This window comes from Bombina bombina, chromosome 7, assembly GCF_027579735.1.
Source record: "Bombina bombina isolate aBomBom1 chromosome 7, aBomBom1.pri, whole genome shotgun sequence".
Lineage (NCBI taxonomy): Eukaryota > Metazoa > Chordata > Amphibia > Anura > Bombinatoridae > Bombina > Bombina bombina.
In genome coordinates, this window is record NC_069505.1 from 425,404,071 (window position 1) to 425,428,238 (window position 24,168).

Genomic DNA, 24,168 nt, shown 5'->3' on the forward strand with positions numbered 1-24,168 from the left:
ATGAGTGATGTAGTCGTGTACAGATGTGGCCATAGCTGGCCACCAGTAGTGCCGTTTAAGGAGATTCAAAGTTTTCCATTCTCCAAGGTGTCCTGTAAGAGGGGAGTCATGATGAGCATGGAGGAGAGTGGTCCTGTAGGTAGGTGGAATATAAAGTTGATCGGCATGGAAGAGAAGACCATTAAGTTTCTTATGAAGCAGATGAATAGGTTTCGTGGGATCCTCAAGCTGAGATTTCTGGAAGGCTGGATCTGAGTTAACAATCATACCTAAGAATTTTGAGCTAGGGATGATAGAGGTTGGGTTGTCAGTCAAAGGTGGTCTAATGTCTCTTCTGGATAAAGCGTCAGCCTTGCCATTGCGGATCCCAGGGCGGTACATGATGACAAAGTCAAAGCGGGAGAAGTATAAGTTCCACCGAAGTTGTCTGGCAGACAACGTCCTGTTTTGTTGCAAATATTGCAAATTTTTGTGGTCTGTTATAATGATAATGGGGAACTTGGCACCTTCCAAGAGGTGTCTCCACTGGTCAAAAGCAGATTTTATTGCTAAGAGTTCTTTCTCCCCAACGGGATAATTTCGTTCAGCTGGAAGCATGAGCCTGGATAAATAAGCGACAGGATGCATAGAATCAGTGAGCGATTGTTTTTGTGAAAGCACTGCCCCCAGAGCGTAATCTGAAGCATCTACCTCAACTATATATTGTAATTCTGCATCAGGGAATGTAAGTATTGGTGCAGTGGTGAAGTCAGTTTTTAATTTCTCAAAAACCTTCTGACAGTCTGAAGTCCAGTGGAATGGTTGAGATTGTTTTGTTAGGTCAGTAAGAGGTCTGGCAGTATGGGCGAAGCTTTTAATAAATTTACGATAAAAATTCGCAAGGCCGAGGAATCTTTGCACCTCTTTTCTGGTTTTTGGGGTTGGCCACTGAATGATGGCTTGGATTTTAGAATCATCCATCTTAATGCCTTTATTAGAAATGACATAGCCTAAAAATGTGACTTGTGTGCTATTAAATTCACATTTTTCTAATTTCGCATACAATCTGTGTTCACGGAGTCGTGCTAGAACAGTTCTTACATGCGTGATATGGTCTTGTTGATTGTCAGAAAATATAAGTATATCATCTAGATATACAACGATGAAATTATCTAGTATGTCTTTAAATATATCATTTATGAAGCACTGAAATGTAGCTGGAGCATTACACAACCCGAAAGGCATGACTGTATATTCATACAGGCCATAACGAGTTCTGAAAGCTGTTAACCATTCATCTCCAGCCCTCATTCGTATGAGATTATAAGCCCCCCGTAGGTCCAGCTTTGTGAAGACCTTTGCAGTACGTAATCTCTCAATAAGCTCAGGAATGAGCGGTAAGGGGTAGCGATTTTTCTTAGTTCTCTTATTAAGCTCCCTATAATCAATGATAGGCCTAAGTGACTGGTCTTTATTCTTTACAAAAAAGATACCAGCCCCAGCTGGAGAGGTGGAGGGTCTTATGAAACCCTTTGCGAGATTTTCTTGCAAGTACAGTTTTAAATGATCTAGTTCGGGTTTAGAGAGTGGATATATGTGACCTACAGGTATGGTTGCGCCTGGCAATAAGTCGATAGGACAGTCATATGGCCTATGTGGTGGGAGTGTTTGTGCATCAACCTTATTGAAAACATCTTGAAAATCAAAATAATCGTCAGGTATTGTGATGGTGGTTGAAAGTAAAATGTTATTAATAGGGTAGCATGTCTGTAAACAATATGAAGAAGATAGATTAACAGTCATTTGTTCCCAATCAAAAACAGGTTTATGTATTTGTAACCAGGTGAGCCCAAGGATAATAGGAAAAAGGGGACTTGGTATAACGTCAAAGCTAATTGACTCCCTGTGACCAGTGTTAGAGTGTATAAGTAGAGGTATGGTTTCTAAAGTTATGGGACCTGTTGAAAGAGATGAGCCATCCACCAAATTAATAGAGACAGGAGACTGTTTTGCTTGTGTAGGTATTTTATTACTATTTACAAGATCAAAATCTATATAGTTCCCTGATGCACCAGTATCGATAACTGCGTCAATCCTTATAGTGTGTTGATCCCACTGTAAGGTAAGAGGTATGGATATATGAGGTGGTGTTAACTTTGTAAATGATAGAGTTAGAGTATTAGTGGTATTCTTACCTAATTTCGTCTTCTTTAACAGAGGACAGGCATTCACATCATGCTCTGGGGCAGCGCAGTACATGCACAACCTATGTGCTCTTCTTCTTCCTTTTTCCTCTGTTGAGAGGGGGCCTCTAATAAAGCCGATATCCATGGGAGTTTCAGTCTCCTTAGGAAGAGTTGAGGAAGGATTGTAGCGTCTGTAAGAAGCTGGTGGGTTGTTTGTCCTTTCTTGTTTACGTTCGCGCAACCTTCTATCAATAGTGGTACAGTGGATGAACAAATCTTCCAATCTCTCTGGGACACCAGTGCGAGACAGTTCATCCTTGATGTCCTCAGAGAGCCCAGCTCTAAATTGGTGTTTAAGTGATGGTTCATTCCACTTAGAATCAATTGCATATATTTTAAACTGTGAGATGTAATTCTCAACAGGTTGTCTGCCTTGTCGCAGGGCCCTAAGAGAGGTTTCTGCGGACTCCTGTTTAAATGGATCATCATACAGTAATGAAAAAGCTGTTAAGAATTCCTGTATGGAATTTAATATGGGATTTTGTGTTTCAAACAGGCTGTCTGCCCATGCACGAGGCTCACCCCTCAAATAAGAAATTGTTGTTAATACCTTTATTCTGTCATTATTATATGTTCTTGGTTTAAGTTCAAACAGTAAGAGACAAGCATTTCTAAACTCTTTGAATGTAGCTCTATTACCAGTAAATTTGTCTGGTAATGATACCTGAGGCTCAGGGAGTACTTCTGTATGTGCAGGTTTAGCTGTATAGAACTCTCTAAAGCAATCTTTCAGGACCTGGTTTTCAGTTTGTACCTCCCTGAGTGTTTGAGTGATAGTATCCATACGTTGTGTTAGAGAGGTGACCTGGTTTGCTAACTCATTCACATCCATAATTGCTTATAACCTCTATTTTTTAGGCTGGATTATTATATCAAACTTATTTTTATATTTTGCTTGTAAGAGGATTTGTTATAAGCTACTAGGATATTTATGGTAAATGAAATTATAAGAAAAAGGTTGTAATTGTATCAGAGGTGCTATCCCACATCGGGTGATGCAGACTTAACCCCTCTGAAGTTATTATGTGCCAAAATGAGAGTTATGGTAGAGACACAAAGTCAGTTTTAACTCAATTTAGGCAGCAAAGTATTATAAGATAGGTGAGTAATGGATCAGGCATACAATGACATTTACTTGTAACAGCAATTGATTAATACGGCAAGAGCCCAGCATACAACCTGACACCTAGTTCCCTCTTTAATAGGAAGTCCCTTGCTGCTGAGATTAGGAAGGCTGTTGAGGCTTGTGAGAAAGGAGAGTTTAGGCGTTCAGCGTAACTCCGTGCTGTGAGATGAAGCGGTAGTTCCCTGAGAGCCGAGACCGGCAATAGCTGATGACGTCACTGGGTAAGAGACAGGCAGCGTCTCTCACGCTGCAGCAGAGAACTGACAGGAAGATTCAGTAGAGCGTCAGGTACAAGGAGGTAAGGCTTGGAGCCGGATTGGCTGTGACTTCACTATGGTTAGTGGAACAATAATCCAGCAAAAGGAAAGGTAATTGGGAAGGTTAATTAGGTTAGAGAGGATTTAAGGGGGCCAATAGGAAGAGGCAAAGGAGGATCTGACAGTCAGTTTCTGTACTGTCTATTCTTTTATACTAGTGTTTGGCAGATCTGCCAGATGTTCAATCTTTTGTTCAGGCATGGTCAGAACCAAGCCTGTGTTTAAGCCTGTTACTCCTCCTTGGAGTATTAACCTTGTTCTTAGATGTTCATTAGACTCTGTTTAAGCCTATGCATTCAGTTAATATTAAGTTGTTATCCTGGAAAAAAAAATTCTATCCTCGCTATTTTTTTGCTCGTAGAGTCTCGGAACTTAGGCTCTTCAATGCAATTCTCCTTACCTCATGTTTCATGCGGATAAGGCAGTCCTTTGTTCTAAGTGGGGACTTTTTTGTAAAATAATTTTGGACCACAAAATCAATCAAGAAATTGTTGTTCCTTCTTTGTGTCCTAACCTGGATGTTGTGCGTACTCTAAGAATTTATCTGCAAGCAACTAAGGATTTTCGACAATCTTCTGATCTATTAGTTGTTTTCGCTGGTAAGCGTAAGGGTCAGAAGGCCACTTCTGCTTCTCTTTCTCTCTGGTTGAACTTTTGAGACAGCTGGACAACAGTCTCCTCAGCAAAATATGGCTCATTCCACTAGAGTTATCTCTTCTTCCTGGGTTTTCAAAATTGAAGCTTGGTGAAGTAAATCTTCAAAGTGACCACTTTGGTCTTCATTGCATTCCTTTTCCAAAATCTACAAATTTGGTACTTTTGCCTCGGCTGAGGCTTCCTTTGGGTGAAAAGTTCTTCAAGTGGTCGTGCCTTTGGTTTAGGTCCGCCTGTCTTGTTCTCCCCCCCCTTTCATTCTGTATCCTCCAGCTTGGGTATTGGTTCCCACTAGTAATTGGAATGAAATCATGGACTCTCCATGCCATAGGAAAGAAAACAAAATGTATGCTTACCTGATAAAAAAAAATTCTCTCTGGGCATGGAGAGTCCACGACCCGCCCTTATTGCATTTAAGACGGCAGATTTTTGGTATAAACCTCAGGCACCTCTATACCCTTGTGTTATCATCTTTTTCTTTTTCCATTTTCCTTCGGCCAAATGACTGGGGCTTATGGGTAAGGGAAGTGACACTTAACAGCTCTGCAGGGGTGCACTTTGCCGCCTCCTGCTGGCCAGGAGTTGAATTCCCACTAGTAATTGGAATGAAATCGTGGACTCTCCATGCCCGGAAATAAATTTATCAGGTAGGCATAAATTTTGTTTTTGGGTTTCATGTCCCTTTAAAGATCAGAGACAAGGCATATGATTATAACAATGTAACAACATATTTAGTATAAGTTCACAATTTACTGAACGGGATTTACTTCTAATATTGCGGCTACATTGTAGAAAATAAGCAATTCATATACAACACATACAGTGAAATCGTAATATTAGAAGTAAACATTCAGTAAAGTACAAACTTGTGATGGCTATACATACGCAATGTTAAACACATTTCCCATAATGCAATGCTTGTAAAACGTAAAAGCAGTGGCTACTGATATATTATCATCTTCTTTCTAAATATAAAAGAACACTAAAAAAAATACCATATAAACACTTTTATTTATATAACAAACTTACTAAACCCTTTCCCATCTGGACTAAATTGTCTAAGTTCCGATGTAAACAAATTGAAATAACGCAATTGCGTGATTTCAATTATGGGATCAGTTCAGGGGGGGAGTGCCTATAATGCTGGGCACGCCCTCCAGCCCACGATCCCATCTAAAAAAAATACCATATAAACACTTTTATTTATATAACAAACTTACTAAACCCTTTCCCATCTGGACTAAATTGTCTAAGTTCCGATGTAAACAAATTGAAATAACGCAATTGCGTGAGTTCAGGGGGGGAGTGCCTATGATGCTGGGCACGCCCTCCAGCCCACGATCCCATTTACCAAGCCACTATAGCTTCAGGACAGCCAAACCGCTAGGATGTTCTATGCCGTCCTAACGGCGCTAAAGACCATCCCAGTTAGGAAGCATGAAACGTCCTAACAGTGGGAAAGAGGTAAAATACATAATATAGTATTTATCATTCTTAATTCTATTAGTGTCTCGTTGCAGATTGAGATATGGCTTTTAACATTTCGCCAGCGGAAGAGAACCGTCGCCTCCCATAGAGAAGTGTTGTAAATCGCCTCTTTTGCAAAACTGACGTCTAACAGTGACTGCATTCTTGATCACAATGAAGATATCTTTATAACATAGCGCTATTGTGACAATGCTTACAACAGGTCGTTGGTGAGCATTAACCCTTTCGCTGCTAAGCCTTTTTTTCACCCCACCATGTTTACTAATCAGCTGATTATTCCACCTGTGCTCCAGTTCAGATATCCTCAAAATCTCCCCCAGACACTATCCCATCATTGAAATCACACGATCGCACGAATGATTGCATTATTTCATTTTTTTATTTATTTGTTTACATCAAAACTTTGTTCCAATATAGACAAATAAGTCTGGGCAGGAAGGGGTTAAGGACATTTTGTTATTTATAGACATGTACGCAGTGGAAAAAATTGTTTCGGTTAATTTCGCACAGATTCTGATTTTTTTCGAATTTTGTTTTGGATCAATTCGAATTCAGATACATTTGAATGTATTCGTTTCGACTTCATTCAGATTCGAATAAATTTGGATGTATTCGTTTTGTATTCGAGTCGTAAAGTCGGAAGTTCAGTACAGTATGTGTTATGTTGATTCATTTCAGATGGTTCCAAGTTACACAAACGGAATTATTTCACTGTTCTATCTCACTAAGTTTAATTTTTATACTGAATTGTGATTATAAATTTAATTTTTATACTAAATTGTGATTAGTCCATGGCCATTCGAATGTAACTAATAAATCCGAACTAATTTGGATTTATTCGTTACAAATGCATTCAGATTAGTTTAGTTTAGTTTTGTTGCTAGTGTAATTCAGAAATTCGAATTGATTCGAATCTCCGAATTTGACTAATTTGTCCGAATTTCGATTTGAAACAAAATGCACGTCTAGTTATCTATCCATCAGAAATTATTCACTACATTGCAACTGATCTGAATGCAAAATAAAAGCGTTTAAAAGTGTAATTTGGTTATAAACATTTGCATTGTTTTACAGTTCCAGGGCACGCTCTTTGTAAAGCTTTTTTAAATGCTGCTTACCTTACTAGAGGATATATATAAACAAGCTTCCGCACATATTAATAACTGTGCAGCATGGAAGAGGGTCTGGGTCCTGCAGGCCAAAAAAATAAATAAAAAAAACATCCAGCCACTCAGGGAGGAAAGGACACTACAATTTTCAGAGATAAATGACAGAAAAATCAGGTAAAATAAATGCCAGAAGTGCATTGAAACATTTTGCCGCCGTTATACCGTTGTATTCCGTCAAAACGGCGCTGGGTTTTAGCCCCGTTATGACGGAATACACCGTCATAGCCAACAGCTGTCCTGAAGTCAACTGCGCTTCCTGGATTTGATTGCAGTCTGGAGGGCATTCCTAGCGTCATAGGGACGCCCTCAGACCCAATCCAATAATTGAAATCTCGTGATCGTGTGAATTCAATTTTTCTACATCGGTTATAACCCTGTCATGAAAGGGTTAGGCCCAGCAACATATTTACAAGCTCCCTTGTGTGTGTTCATCACTTGCACCATCTGCTTGGTCCAACAGCAATAATCAAATACAAATAGCGAAATAACTTCTATTATTAAAGGGAAATAGTGCAATGTTTCACACCCACTTGATCCTAGGATACAATGGTTGAAATGGAAACATGCATAGAAGCGTTTCAGTTTTATATAGAAACATTGTTGCAAAATATTCCATTAGCAAAAATGCTTCTAGAAAAAGTATCTGCAGCATATGCACATATGCTGTAACTGTGAGTACCTGTGCACTAGCATTCATGCACCACACCTCCTCAGGGAGTCAGCGGGGAGTTGTATGCTCTCTGAGCTTGAATACTGGTGCACAGGTTTTCACAGCATATGTGCATATGCTTCTAAAAAAAACACAGTAATAATATTTACTAGATGCAATTTTGATATTTAAAGTATATTGAAAAAAATGGTTAAAGTTAAAATGCACCCATACATTTCAGTTTTGTCCTCCTTACCCCTGTTAAAGTGATATGAAATCCACGTTTTTCTTTCATGACTCAGAGCAGCAATTTTAAGTAACTTTCTAATATACTCCTATTATCAATTTTTCTTTCTTTGTTCTCTTGGTATCTTTATTTGAAAAAAGCAGGAAGAAGTAAGCTTAGTAGATGGCTAAATTTAGACACCAATCAGTAAGCACTACCCAGGTGCTGAACCAAAAAAGGGCTGCTCCTAAGCTTATACATTCCTGCTTTCACAAATAAAGATACCAAGAAAACAAAGAAAAATTACTAATAGGAGTCAAATAGAAAGTTGCTTAAAAATTGCTGCTCTATCTGAATTATGAAAGAATAAAAAATTGGGTTTAATATCCCTTTAATTATATTGATTACAACAGAAATTATTCCATATTTAAATATCTTGAAATAGCCAATTAAATTATGTTTCCACATCTCATGAAACATCACAAAGCGCTGCAGAATAGGTTGGTGCTGTACAAATAACTGATGATAATAATAACAAAATGAACCCTTTATGTGGCATGTAACAGCATACAGCTCAGCACAATTATGTTTACTGCCACCTTGTGGTGTGGGATAGGAAAGACACACACTTTGCAGAATGATACATTGTAACGGCTGATATGTAAATCCCTAGGTGTATTTTGTGTTTAGTGTTGTACTAAAAAAACTGTTTTATCCAGCACATTTGTTTAGCAAAAAAATAAAAAGCTATTATACCACAAATATAAATATATATTTATATTTGGCTCTCACACATTACAGAACCATCCAGGGTGTATCGTGTATGTTGTATAGCTCCCACTGGATTTGTAAAGTAAATTCTAGCTCAGCAAAAAAGGGGTTAATGTCAGGCTTGGTGCTTTTTTCCAAGCTCACTGCCCCACACAAGATGGCGCCGCCAACCAGCCCCAACATCATGTGACCGGCCGCCATGTTGGAATTGGCATTCGCTGCCAGTCAGTCTCTAAACATGGACACGTGCAGCGGACTAAGTGGGGAGTCGGGGCTCCGGGTGACAGGCAGCGTCTCCCCACTGACCCCAGGGCCCGAGGAGGTGCTTCGTTACCGCTCTCCGCTTGTGTCCCGCTACGCCAGCCGGGAGATGGCCTTTAACTTCAGTGACAGCAAGAAATTCCTCACCTGGCGCCGACTCTGGCTCTACCTGGCACAAGCACAGAGGGTGAGGGGGCACAGGGGGTTATAGGGTAGCACAGAACATGAGGGGGCACTGGGGCTTATAGGGTAGCACAGAACATGAGGGGCACAGGGGGTTATAGGGTAGGGTAGCACAGAACATGAGGGGCACAGGGAGTTATAGGGTAGCACAGAACATGAGGGGGCACAGGGGATTATAGGGTAGCACAGAACATGAGGGGGCACAGGGGATTATAGGGTAGCACAGAACATGAGGGGCACAGGGGCTTATAGGGTAGCACAGAACATGAGGGGCACAGGGGGTTATAGGGTAGCACAGAACATGAGGGGGCACAGGGGATTATAGGGTAGCACAGAACATGAGGGGCACAGGGGGGTATAGGGTAGCACAGAACATGAGGGGCACAGGGGCTTATAGGGCAGGCACAGAACATGAGGGGCACAGGGGGTTATAGGGTAGCACAGAACATGAGGGGGCACAGGGGCTTATAGGGTAGCACAGAACATGAGGGGGCACAGGGGCTTATAGGGTAGCACAGAACATGAGGGGGCACGGGCTTATAGGGTAGCACAGAACATGAGGGGGCACAGGGGCTTATAGGGTAGCACAGAACATGAGGGGGCACAGGGGCTTATAGGGTAGCACAGAACATGAGGGGGCACAGGGGATTATAGGGTAACACAGAACATGAGGGGCACAGGGGGCTATAGGGTAGCACAGAACATGAGGGGCACAGGGGCTTATAGGGCAGGCACAGAACATGAGGGGCACAGGGGGTTATAGGGTAGCACAGAACATGAGGGGCACAGGGGCTTATAGGGCAGGCACAGAATATGAGGGGGCACAGGGGCCTTATAGGGCAGGCAGAGAGGGTTGTAGAGAAGGCACAGGGGGTTATAAGGCAGGCAAAGTGTAGAGGGGTGGGAATGGCATAAGGGCTGGCAAAAGTACATGAGGGGCCTGGGGGAATCACAGACGTTTACACACAAGGTGTGAGGGGGGAACTTGGGTATGCATAACAGGTGAGGGGATACTAAGGTAGGCACAGAGGGTTAGGGCTCAGGCACCCCCCCCCACTTAGAAGGCAAAGAGAAGCAAGCACAGGTGAATAGGTACTGGAGGTGGGCACAGTAGGTGAGGGAGTATGGGTTAGGCACAGTGGGTGAGGGGGCACTGGAGCAGACAGAGTGTGTGCGGGGGCATTGGGGCCATGGCTGATTGTGTAAGGAGTAAGTGGGCATGTGCAGAGAGTGAGGGTGCAGATAAACAAGGCAGGTGTAGAGTGATGAGCTTCTTGTCACACATTGGCTTCAGTAGTTTCTGTAAGGACAGTGACAAATATGTATAAGGTCTGTTACAAGACACTCAGCAGCTTACTTAGTGACCTTGGCAGAGGAATGTCTCCCTGACAGGCTGGTAGTGCCCTTTACACACTGCTTCTGCTGCTGTGCCACAATATTTATGTTGGAATGATTTCATTTGAGGTGCACTGAATCCTCAGACTGGGTATCGGCAATAATTCACAACACAGAGCTTATCATCCCAGTGCTGTTATCGAGGTTAATATAGGTCTTGCAGAAGGGTTAATGTTTTCTCTAGGTGCAAGTTGAGCAAAAAGAAGCGTCTCTTATTCCTGGTGCTGCTTGGGCTTGGTTTATTTTTAGATGATCTGGGGGTGGCATTAGCAACAAGCTATCTTTAACTATGCTTGAGGGGAACTCTCCAACCGCTCAGAATCAGACTGCTATATTGGCCTGTGATGCAGAACAGTGTATTGCAGGCGTCTCTCAGAAGGATGATGTGCGCAGTCACCTATCTACGCATCCTGTGCGTTTCTAGCTTATTTATTTATTTATATATATATATATATATATATCTGTATGTGTGTGTATGTATGTATGTATGTATATATATATATATATATATATATATATATATATATATATATATATATATATATATATATATATATATATAATCTTGACAAATCCAGATGCCATAGCTCCTACATTTCTAGTTCTGGCCCAAAAATTTTTCAGTATTCTCCATCAGATGTGCAACCTGGGGGTGGGGTGGGGTGGGGGGGCAGTTATTTCTATTTGGCCTTCTGCATCTACAGGCAGCATACAATATATGAGTGAACCAGGAAGGACTGGTGCAGGTTTGTACTGTAAGAGAGGATTAGGCGACAGCCCTGTATTTGTCTCTGAATTTGTACAATAACACATGCTGCCCCCAGACATTTGCACTTGGTCACACCAAAATAAGTGCATATATCAAGCTAAAAGATAATGAATTTAAAACTACAATATTTATATTTTTGTTTTGATTAGTGATATTTCTAAAATGTGGCCACTGGTCAAAAAGGAGGAAATAAAAACCTGGTGGCCCCATGCATGTAAATATCTTGTATATAACAATGGCTACGGTTAAAAATAACACACAATCAATTTAAAAATGTTTTTTTGTAACTACAATTAAAAAAACAACATAGAGGTTATCCACAAGGGCAGCACCATATATAAATCTAAACCAGCAGTTGCAAAAGTAAAATAACAGAGCAGGGCACTGTACAATGCGTCTCCCCTTTTAATGTGTTCCAAATAACTTGTTATACCTACGGCATAGTATTAAAATAATACATTCCTGTGCACTTATGTTTATTTTTATATTTGAAATAGCTTTTTTTTATTATTTTTTATAGCTCATTGAAACCATCATCTATTGTTCATTTAAATGGGCAGACCCTGCAGAAAGAGCATACCTTCTTATGTTAATTGTTTTTGTACACAGTGTAATATAGGTATTGATATACTAATTGATGCTAGGGGAGTTCTATGAGTAAAACCAGCTTTTTCTGATACAAAAATCTCTCTACCACCCCACTGGATTAATTTATGCTTCGCTTTTCTACAGACCATACAAACGACACAAACTGTTATATCAAATAACAAAATAAAAACAAAGGAGCTATTTGCAAACAATATAAAACACTTCAGAAGGTAAAATTGATCACATTAGAGGAGAGAAAATTGTAAAGAACAATGTGCAGAACAGACGGCAACCTAATCTGTATTAAAGAATAGAAAGATCAAAATGAAATGTGCATGGTTGCATTTCACTTGCAAACATAAGCATTTGTTCAATATACTTCTATTAGCAAAAATGCTTCTTGTTAAAGTTATTACTGGTTTAGTGGCATACGCACATATGCTGCGTCTGACTAAAGGATCAGGGTACAAATGCCATGTCTGTTTAGAGAGCTGCTGGGTGTGTGTATTGTTCCTACCAAGACAATTTATGTCATACAAACCACCACTGACTGAGAAGGTGCGATTTTTGTATACTGGTGCACGGGCACTCACAGCATATGTGCATATGCCTTTGAAAAACCGTAATAACATTTACTTGAATCATTTTTGCTTATAGAAATATGTTGCAAAATTGTAACTATTTAAAATGACAATAGATACTAAATACATTTCATGCACCTCCCTCTAATTGTGGGGGCTGCCATTTTGGAACCTAAGTTACAATGCAGGTATATGAAGGAGAGTTACCGCACATGCGCAAACAGTTCAACAATGGAATACAGTGACGGCTAGAGAACAACATGGCGGCTCCCATGACTAGAGGGAGGCGGGGAATAACCTTAATATTGTGCTTATACAATGTATTTAGTGTTTAAATGGACCTGTCTAGTCCAGCCACACTCTGCCAGACTACGCGTTTCAAGGACACAATCTTTCAGGTGAGATTAGGGGGAAGATTTATTAAACCCCAGGCGGACATGATTCGCTAGAGCGAATCATGTCCGCCCTGCGTCGCTAGATGCCGACAGCATATGCTGTCAGCATTTAACATTGCACAAGCATTTTTTGTGAAATGCTTGTGCAATGCGGCCCCCTGCACAATCGGCCACTAGCAGCGGGTGTCAATCATCCCGATCGTATCTTACGACCGCTGCTTCTTAAATCCTGTTTCCGGCGAGCCAGAAGGCTTGCTCAGAAAAATCAGCATCCACTGCTTAATAAATATAACCCTATGTTGGGTCTTTCTGTTCTACATAAATCCATATAAGAAATCACTCTCTGACCCCTAAAAGAAAAAAGTCTGGTTTCTCTATTTTCTGTGACTGTATCAAAGTTCAAATCGGTTTGTCATCTCTCATCATATTTATACGTTAGCTGGTAAAATCTTTATTTGTGTCCAGTTTCTGTCCTGGTAATGAGACGCTGTGTAATTGTACATTGTGTCCGCACAACGTTGTAATATAGAATTCCACTTCCACATTTGTGATATCGATTCATATTCCAGAATCTGAACAAGTTGTCTTGTGTAAGTTAATAAAGTTATCCAGACCGGATTGCTAGAGGGCGTAGGAGTTCTCCATGAAGTTAAATGTGTTTGTATGAGATGCATTCTCCCTGGCCCTCACCCCTGTAAATAGAATATTCTAGTAGCCTTGTTAAAGGGACATTTGCATCTAAGAGGTAACAACAATGCATTGGTATTGTTAGCAAAATACTCTGTGATTTAATAAAATGCTTTTCATATCTCATAAAAGCTAATTTTCTTTATTTTGCCTCAAGCCAGTCCCATGAGGCTATTTTGTTTTCTTAGATGTTTTTAAAGTTTGTTATTTTATCCCTAGCGACCTTGGAATGTGGTGCGGTTAATCCCCATAAAAATGTTAAACACATAGATAAGGTACCATTTGGAAGCTGCAGAGCACTGCTGGTCCTGAGCAGACTAAATCAGCAGCGGTAGTCGCACATCCCAGCTGACAATGACAGCTAAGCCAATCATTATCTTGCATAAGTTTTACTCTGTGTTCTGAATTATTTTATTTTTATTTCAAGAGCCTGGGACTTCCAATTACCGAGGAGCAGATCCAGGAGTTGGAAGCAAACCTGGAAAACATTGATTTCAGGATGGCAGCGGAGGAAGAGAAGCGTCTTCGGCACGATGTTATGGCGCACGTGCACACGTTTGCCCACTGCTGCCCCAAAGCTGCCTCTATCATTCACCTGGGGGCCACCTCTTGCTATGTCGGTGACAATACTGTGAGTGATACAGCACTTAGAGACGCTTAGTCTTAGCAGAGCTTAAAGGAACAATAAACGGTAGAATAGTAAAATTGGTAAATGCGCAAAAGCACTTAGTTTGAATTACAAATGAGTAGTAGATTTCTTTCTGACAAATTATAAAGTTAGCTCTATTTTCCCTCCCACTACATCATGTGACAGCCATCAGCAAATCACAAATGCATATATATCCTGTGAATCTTGCACATGCTCAGTAGGAGCTGGTGCCTTAGTGCATATAAAAAGGATTGTGCACATTTAGGTAATGGAAGTGAATTGGAAAGTTGTTTAAAATTGTAATCTCTGTCTGAATCATGACAGTTTCATTTTGACTTGAGTGTCCATTTAATAATATTAACTGATTTTAGCTTAAAGGGGCATGAAACCCAAAAATATTCTTTCACAAATCAGAGCAAAGAATTTTGAACAACGTTCCAATAAACTTTTATGATTTACTTTGCTTCATTCTCTTGTTATCCTTTTTGAAGGAGTATTACACTACTGGGAGTTAGCTGAACACATAGGATGAACCAATAACATGAGGCATATATGTGCAGCCACCAATCAGCAGCTCCCGGGCCTATCTATGTATGGTTTTCGACAAAGGATGCCAAGAACACAAAACAAATTAGATTTAGAAGTAAACTGGAAATTAGTTTAAAATCACACGTTCTATCTGAATCATGAAAGAAAAAATTTGTGTTTCATGTCCCTTTTAATATTAGCTTAATTTTTTAAAATCAGCCGGGTGGTTCCCTGGAGAGAACACTACATGGTAAAAGAATGTTGAAATATAATTTCATTATTTATTTTGGCCCCTTTTCATACATTTAATCTCTTGGAATAGTAGATTATCTAATTTTCAGATAACCCTGCTACATATATGTCCCTAACATCTGCACAACAATGCACTTTATACTAACATGACAGTGGCAAGCCTTGTTGTCTGCAGACTTAAACCCAGATTGGGTCCTACAAATAAGGCAAATGGTGAGTGGCGTTTGGCTATTGAAAAGCAAATTCAGCACAAAACGTTTAGACTTGTGTGATGTTATTCTATAGCAGCACAACAGAACTGTCTTGTGTACCGAGTGTCCAACCTCACATTTAAAGGGACAGTCTAGTCAAAAATAAACTTTCATGACTCAGGGCAGTAATTTTAATTTACTTTTATCATCAAATTTGCTTTATTCTCTTGGTATTCTTAGTTGAAAGCTAAACTTAGGTAGGCTCATATGCTAATTTCTAAGCCCTTGCAAGTTGCCTCTTATCTGAATGCATTTGACAGTTTTTCACAGCTAGACAAAGCTAGTTCATGTGGGCCATATAGATAACACTGTGCTTACTCCCATGGGGTTATTTAAGAGTCAGCACTGATTGACTAAAATACAAGTCGGTCAAAATTACTGAGATCAGGGGACAGTCTACAGAGGCTTAGATACAAGGTAATCACAGAGGTAAAAAACACTATATTAATATAACTGAGATAAAGGGCAGTCTGCAGAGGCTTAGATACAAAGTAATTACAGAGGTAAAAAGTATATTAATATAACTGAGATAAGGGGTAGTCTGCAGAGGGTTAGATACAAGGTTATCACAGAGGTAAAAAGTATATTAATATAACTGAGATAAGGGGTAGTCTGCAGAGGGTTAGATACAAGGTAATCACAGAGGTAAAAGTATATTAATATAACTGAGATAAGGGGCAGTCTGCAGAGGCTTAGATACAGGGTAATCACAGAGGTAAAAGTATATTAATATAACTGAGATAAGGGGCAGTCTGCAGAGGCTTAGATACAGGGTAATCACAGAGGTAAAAAGTGTATTATTATAACTGAGATAAGGGTCAGTCTGCAGAGGGTTAGATACAAGGTAATCACAGAGGTAAAAAGTATATTAATATAACTGAGATAAGGGGCAGTCTGCAGAGGCTTAGATACAAGGTAATCACAGAGGTAAAAAGTGTATTATTATAACTGAGATAAGGGTCAGTCTGCAGAGGCTTAGATACAGGGTAATCACAGGGGTAAAAAGTGTATTAATATAACGATGCCTGGTTTTGCAAAACTGGGGAATTGGTAATAAAGGGATTATCTATCTTTTATACAATAAACATTCTGGAGTAGACTGTCCTTTTAAGGCCAAAATTTTCTTTCATGATTCACAATATACGATTTTAAACAACTTTCCAGCTGACGTCATTATCAGATTGACTTTGTTCTCTAGATATAATTTGTTGAAAAGCAAACCTAGGTAGACTCAGGAGCAGCAGTGCACTACTGGGAGCTAGAGGAGCCAATGACAAAAGGCATGTGTGTAACCACCAATCAGCAGCTAGCACCCAGTAGAATAGAAATGAGTATGGTATGTTCTAGCAGAATTATGTTGTTTCATGTCCCTTTTAAAAGAATAAAGTGACAATCTGCTGTAGATTTGCTGATTGTTTTTCTTCAGTTAAAGGGACATTCTAATGCAGCCATAAAATGTATTAATTTGTTTGTGTTATTGTCCCTGGCTTATTGTTAAACACACAGCTAAAGTGCCTCTCTGAGACAGCAGAACACTGCAGCTCATGAGCAGGACACTGAGCCAATAAAAAGCAGCATATGCAGGTAGCCACCAATAAATGTCTTGTTCAGGAGGAACATTGTATTGTGGATCCCAAGCAGGACTTTAACTGCGTGTTTAACTGCCATCAAGGGCCACTAGTGCTAGCACTGTCCCTTTAACAAGCTGCGCACCAGCGTTACATTAATTTATTCATGTTTCTCTTTTCTGTTGTAGGATCTGATTGTTCTTAGAGATGGTTTTGATTTGCTGCTTCCCAAGGTAAATATCTGCCAGCTCTGCAGTCACATGTCTGTAAGGGGACAGGGGTGACAACTCGTCTCTTCTTTCTGTAACGCAGCTCGCGCGGGTGATCAGCCGTCTGGCCGACTTCGCAGAACGATATGCTGAGCTGCCGACGCTGGGATTCACCCATTACCAGTGAGTCACATTACCTGACCAGGGGGAGACCGTGCAGATCTGTTCTTATTGAGTTACCTAAAGCTGTTACACGAAGTCTAGCGGTTTAACGTGCACAGATAACCACTTGAGAGATCACATGACCTGACCAGGGGGAGACCGTGCAGATCTGTTCTTATTGAGTTACCTAAAGCTGCTACACAAAGTCTAGCGGTTTAACGTACACAGATAACCACTTGAGAGATCACATGACCTGACTAGGGGGAGACCGTGCAGCTCTGTTTAGTGTATAGAGATAACTGAAATCAGCGACTTCAGTCACAAGCTGTAATTAAAATAGTGAGTCCACACTAACGCAATTATTAATTATAGTAGGACACTACTTTTAATCAATTGTTACAAACACAAAATCACATAGGGATAAAAGGGGCTACAACGGCTTGTAGGAAGATTGGTATTTTAACATGACTCAAACCTACTGATAATAGAATGAAGCCTGTTTAAACATAGTTTGATATGACACTCAATATGATGCTTCCTAGATTGGAACATACACTTGATTATAAACTTCCAAAATTATGTTTTATTAATTCGTATATGTATATATTGTTGGATTTATTTGTTATACATGCCCTTTATGGGTGTAGCCTATTAAATTATTTCTGATTGGTGTAATAATGATTTAAATAGCAGGACAGTTGTACTGTGATTTTATGCCTAATGAAACAGCCTATCTGGGGATGAGAAACGCGTTGCATATTAAGGGGATACTGTGATGCCCCATAATCCACTACTTGTTTTTAATAAACATCAAAGGTTTTTTAAAACTAATGTGTAGTGGTATCACCTTATATTGCTGTGCCCACTTCGATTTGGTTTGGACACATACATATTTCCTGTCCTGCATTGAATCTGGATCTTTGATAGAGCTTAGAGTGGGTGACCTTTAGAAATATATCAGCTTGCTCCTACCAGCACATAGGTGTGCTCACTCGAAATAGTACTCTTGACGGGGTAATCCAGAGTGGGTGAGCTGATACGCCCTTAAACATATCAGTCTGTACGTACCAGCACATAAGGGTGCTACAACACAATGTGAGTACCCATTTGGCTAACTCTGAATATCTATTGTATACACTGGCTTGGTGGTTCTACATATGAGGCGCCCCTTTGTTCTTTTTATCATTCTATAGCTCTGCTTAGTGTCTATTCTTATCGAGTTACCTGCACTGAGTCTAGCAGTTTAACATGCGCAGATAACCACGTGCAAGATCACATGACCTGACTAGGGGTAGGCCGTGCAGCTCTGCTTTAATGTCTGTTGGTATCGAGTTACCTACAGCTGCTGCACGGCATCTAGCGGTTTAACGTGCGCAGATATCACATGTCTAATGATCTGAGAAGTATATTCTAGGGTAAAGGGCCATATAAAAACTGGTAATTAGAGGATGTTTCTCTAGTATTGCAATAAATTAACGTACTAGGTGAGTTTGATTTTTTTAAATCCATTAACACTGTTTACTGCAGTTGTAGACAGCTACAATTTGCCTTATCAGGAGGAGACCATAATGGTCTGTTATTAGATTAGAGCTGGCTTGTCTCTGTCATTTTGTTAGCAAAACATGTTTTATTATCTCCTCTGCTGAAGCAAATTATAGACATATACTGTATGTAGCAGGGTTAGACGTGTGTTCAACTGCACTTGCAATTCTCAGCTGCATTAAAGGGGGTAAAAATCATGAAAATATAACATAGTGTTTTTTATTACACATAAACATTATATATTACCACCTCAAGGTACCCAGAGCCAAGTGTGATAGCAGGGAATTGGCTTCCACTAGACTATTTGTTATTGAGTGCTTATTGCAGACTCTGTTTTAGCCCTGCAGAGGGCGCCAGGCACGTCAAGCACAGCCAGTAATTGGCATCTAGATGCTTATGCTGTTTTATGATTGGCTCAGCAGCGGCGATGCATTCAGGCTCCTGTGCTCGACCTTAAAGAGATATTAAACTTCTGGGCACAGCTACAACATAATGGTCGCTACTCCCCATGTTTGTTTTTTTCCTCATGTGCCTGCATCTCCCTTTAGATCTGTCCTGTTAACCCTTTACAGGTGCTGGTTGGGGACACAAGTATTTTCATGCTGGGTGTTACCATTTTGGATCACACATACACACAACCTGTCACAGATCAGTGACGGCTTTATTACAGCTGTATTGTGCGCTACGGGTCAGTATACACAATACAGATCGGGAGCGTTACATTTTATATTTTTATACACAGTGTACGTTACATAACATATATAAAAAGGTCATATACATATATACAGCAATGCAGCACTGCAGAAATGTAACGCTCCGTACCGTGCACGTGAGCCCCAAGTGCACAGTACAGCAATAGTGCAGGAATAGCTAAGGAGGCCGCGCCCCAGGTAACTGCACCAGTTAGGGATAAGAATAAAGCTGCAGGCACACGAGAAAACGCAATAGCATGATAAGTAGTAACTATTGTGTTGTAGTTGTGTCTATTAAACTTATATTACTAAACAAATTCCTGCTGTAAATTATAATGTTCTGTCTAATGTTATTAGACGTCCATATAAGCACAATTATTGGTCTGAAGATCATGTGACTGTTTTACATTCACAAGTCGCTGAGATGCTCCAGTATTGTTACACTACATTTTGTTTCAGATATGTTTTATCACGCAGCTTCCCGGCCCTCATTAGCCATTTCATTGTCTTCTCTTCGCAGACCAGCTCAGCTGACCACTGTGGGGAAACGCAGCTGTCTCTGGCTACAGGACCTTTGTATGGATCTGCACAATCTTGAGCGAGCAAGGAACGACCTCCGCTTCCGTGGTGTGAAGGGCACGACTGGAACACAGGCCAGCTTCCTACAGCTCTTCGATGGGGACCATGAGAAGGTACCGCTCTCATAGCTAATTCCTTCCCTTTTATATATGTCTTTAAATGCATATTAGGCTAATTTTGTGCCATTAAAGGGACGCTAAACCGTAAATACTCACTAAATATAATGATTTATTCAATGCAAGGATTAGCCTGAGCTTTGCAGATGTATACTTACAACTATATTATTTGTATATAAGTGTAAAGGTTTAATTTCTATAAAATACTTTATTTTCTACAAGTAATACGTGCCGCCGCCATGTTTAAATGTAAGTTTTCCCTTTATTTCCTGCCGAGGAGAAGTAGTGACAGATCTAAAACAGGCAATAAAGAAAGGTTATCAAACAAGGCTGTGAGGAAACCCTGCTAAACAATGCTATTTTCCACACAGCCTTGTTTGCAATCTATTTTATTGTCTGTTATAAATGTCCCTAATTTTCCTCAGCAGGAAATATAGATAAGGGGAAAACTTAAGTTTAAGCATGGAGGCACTCATTACTTTATAGAAACCTGGGAGCTTGTACCCTGAGGTGAGGTCCAGAGCAGTCCAGCTGTGCTTCTCACCCTTCTCTAAGTGCCACCAGAGACCTCCAGGGACCAGTGTTCTTGCATTTGGGAGCGCTACTCGGCTAGTAGACAACAGACTAGGCTTAGTGCAGTAGAGTAACTTGTTTTTATACAGTACCAGGTGTAAAAGCCAATCACATACTGCCCCCTGCTCTCCCCCTTGTGTCTAGATCCTGCCCGGGGGTAAGGTTTACTGGGCATAATTTAGTCCCGCCCCTTTCATGTCCGGTAAATTTAACGGTGAAGTGCCTGGTATCTTTTTAAAGCTCTCGTTCGGGTGCACATTCTGTGAGACAGTGTGGTCACTTGGTGCGGGGTGACGAGCCTTTTTGTGTTTCCTGGGTGCTTACAAGGTAGGGGGTACAATAAAACACATCCAGGTGGCTAGAAAATGCCCTGAAAAAGGGGGCTTTTGTGAGGTGATGGGGCAGAAATAAATTAAGTAAAGGGGCTCGTGGCTGGGAACCGTCTTTTTAACCCCTGAGTGACTGTCCTGTAAAGGAAACTACAGGATTTGTATCACACTCTGGAATATAGAACACTCACTCGGACTTAAATTACAGGAAAAGGGACAAAATAAAAAAAATGGCAGTTTGTTTTTGTTTGATGTTCCAATCTCATAGTGTTTAATATTCCTTTAACTGAGGCAACAAAAGTAGGCACTTTGACTACAGATTAGTCAGGCAGAGCTAACACAACAGATTCATATCTTAATCCAGTGACTTATTGGCTCTGAGTTTTCATGTAATTTAAATGGCCATAATAGTTGAAAAAATGTGTTCTAATTTGTTAGAGAATTTAAATTTACTACTTTTAATCATGCACTATTGTGCGTTTAACAACTGCATTGGGGTTAAACACACAGTAGAAGTGTGGCTTGGGACCCACAGAGCACTGCTGGTCTGAATAGAAACCACAGCTGATCCAATTTTTCTTCTATTGTGACCTTTTAAGATAACTATAAAAAAATAAAGGTTAACTTCAGTTTGTGTGCAGAGACTTGAGGTCTCATGAAAGAGTCCAATATGACGTCATTACAGGGGGTGACTACACGTAGGGATGTGACGCCATTACAGTAAGTGACTACACGTAGGGATGTGACGCCATTACAGTAAGTGACTCCACGTAGGGATGTGACGCCATTACAGTGGGTGACTACACGTAGGGATGTGACGCCATTACAGGGGGTGACTACACGTAGGAATGTGACGCCATTACAGGGGGTGACTACACGTAGGAATATGACGCCATTACAGTGGGTGACTACACGTAGGAATGTGACCCCATTACAGTGGGTGACTACACGTAGGGATGTGACGCCATTACAGGGGGTGACTACACGTAGGAATGTGACGCCATTACAGGGGGTGACTACACGTAGGAATGTGACGCCATTACAGGGGGTGACTACACGTAGGAATGTGACGCCATTACAGGGGGTGACTACACGTAGGAATGTGACGCCATTACAGGGGGTGACTACACGTAGGAATGTGACGCCATTACAGGGGGTGACTACACGTAGGAATGTGACGCCATTACAGGGGGTGACTACACGTAGGAATGTGACGCCATTACAGTGGGTGACTACACGTAGGAATGTGACGCCATTACAGTGGGTGACTACACGTAGGAATGTGACGCCATTACAGTGGGTGACTACACGTAGGAATGTGACGCCATTACAGTGGGTGACTACACGTAGGAATGTGACGCCATTACAGTGGGTGACTACACGTAGGAATGTGACGCCATTACAGTGGGTGACTACACGTAGGAATGTGACGCCATTACAGTGGGTGACTACACGTAGGAATGTGACGCCATTACAGTGGGTGACTACACGTAGGAATGTGACGCCATTACAGTGGGTGACTACACGTAGGAATGTGACGCCATTACAGTGGGTGACTACACGTAGGAATGTGACGCCATTACAGTGGGTGACTACACGTAGGAATGTGACGCCATTACAGTGGGTGACTACACGTAGGAATGTGACGCCATTACAGTGGGTGACTACACGTAGGAATGTGACGCCATTACAGTGGGTGACTACACATAGGAATGTGACACGCTGTGTTTGTGTCTCTGTCTACAGGTGGAGGAGCTGGACAGGCTGGTGACGAGCATGGCAGGGTTCAAGAGGTAATGTCCCACCCATTGCTGCATCACAGAACTATTTTACATGGATGCTAGAATAAATAAGAGACAGGAAGATTAGGGGCCCCTGCTCCTTATGGAGTTTACCAACTAAGGTTACAAATGCAATAGAATTTAGGTTTATTTGTGTTTGGTTGTATTAAATAAGAAAAATAACATTGTGTTGTGGGATTTTCCTCTCTATCTTTCGGTTTATAGGGACAACGTTTGGCTGCCATGTTCATCTTCTTTTTATTTTTAATTATTTTTATTGAGGTACTTTAAATAAGGCATAGAAACAGCTTGATTATACAAAAGAAATTGCCATTCAATACAAAAAGAGAAATGTACAAGCCAGCTTAGTTCTATAATGGTAGGGTAATCCTTCTGCATTGCCCACATATGAAATAGAAACAAAAGAAAACAGTTATAAATGGCAAATTAAAATACATGAAGCCCAGTCATAAGAGAACCTTCCATATCAGAACTGATAGGTCACTCTTGGACCAAAAATAAGAAAACCTGTCACGGTTAGGAAAGGTGTAATGAAATGAGGAGACCACTCTTGGATCTCACTATAGTAACCTCATATTTTTTTTTTTGTTATGATGATGATAGCGCTCAATGTTAGGAACTATAAGTGTACAAATCAAGGGAAAATTAGAAATTAACTGTATGCGCTACTTGTACTCTTCAGTCCGCTTTACTTTTATAGTGAAAATATTATATAAGTGAAAGAAAAAATATGCATGGAATGAAGCACATGGAGGGTTAGGATTACTTGAGATCTGTAGGGTATAGAGGAAACACGTTATGATGGTGAGAGAATGTCAGGGTGCCAGGAATCAGACTGAAACGAGAAATGCAAAAATAATTTCACCTTTTATTAATAGCAAAAAATAATAAAAAGACCACAAGTCAAATAACAAGCCAGGAATCAAACCCAGAGCTGGTAGTCAGACGAGCCGAGTCAGGAGCCAAAGCGAATAGTCAGACGAGCCGGAATCAGGAACAAGGAGAACAGCAGAGTCAGGAACAAGCCAGGGATCAGGAAACAGGAGGGACGTCCGACAGCCAGGTAATACACAGGAGCTCTCACACACAGGTCTGAGACAACGCAAGGGCAAAGCATACTGAACAGAGGCCCTTTAAATAATAAGTGATGACATCACAATTCTGAAACTGCATCCTGTCTCACACGAATGATGTACACCAGTCTGGCCATAAAAGGAAGTGCAGGAAATGAGCAGCATCACACAGTATGCACCAGAGTCAGCAAGAGAGGTGAATAAGATGGCTGCCAGCAGCACATGGCAAACAAGGCAGGGAAAAAACCCTGGCAGAGAAGAATACTACCCAGTGACTAATATGGTTCAAGGTAAGTATAAACAACAAATAAATTAGGAACAAGAACAGAGCTACCTGCGAATGAACTAAGGGTCTCAAC

General features: G+C 40.7%; 2 protein-coding genes across 2 annotated transcripts in view; both read left to right on the forward strand.

The window, feature by feature from the left end:
• Positions 1-24,168, forward strand: part of FAM83F (family with sequence similarity 83 member F) — an 818,594-nt gene that overhangs the window by 559,171 nt on the left and 235,255 nt on the right. The gene's annotated exons all lie outside the window — the stretch shown is intronic.
• The window catches only part of ADSL (adenylosuccinate lyase), a 62,397-nt gene continuing 47,038 nt past the window's right edge, over positions 8,810-24,168 (forward strand). Inside the window, exons 1-6 of the mRNA XM_053721290.1 lie at positions 8,810-9,073; positions 13,912-14,115; positions 16,921-16,965; positions 17,045-17,124; positions 19,858-20,029; positions 22,681-22,727. Of these exons, the coding sequence (XP_053577265.1) occupies positions 8,825-9,073; positions 13,912-14,115; positions 16,921-16,965; positions 17,045-17,124; positions 19,858-20,029; positions 22,681-22,727 (797 nt within the window). The 5' untranslated portion in view covers positions 8,810-8,824. The remainder of the gene's footprint in view (positions 9,074-13,911; positions 14,116-16,920; positions 16,966-17,044; positions 17,125-19,857; positions 20,030-22,680; positions 22,728-24,168) is intronic.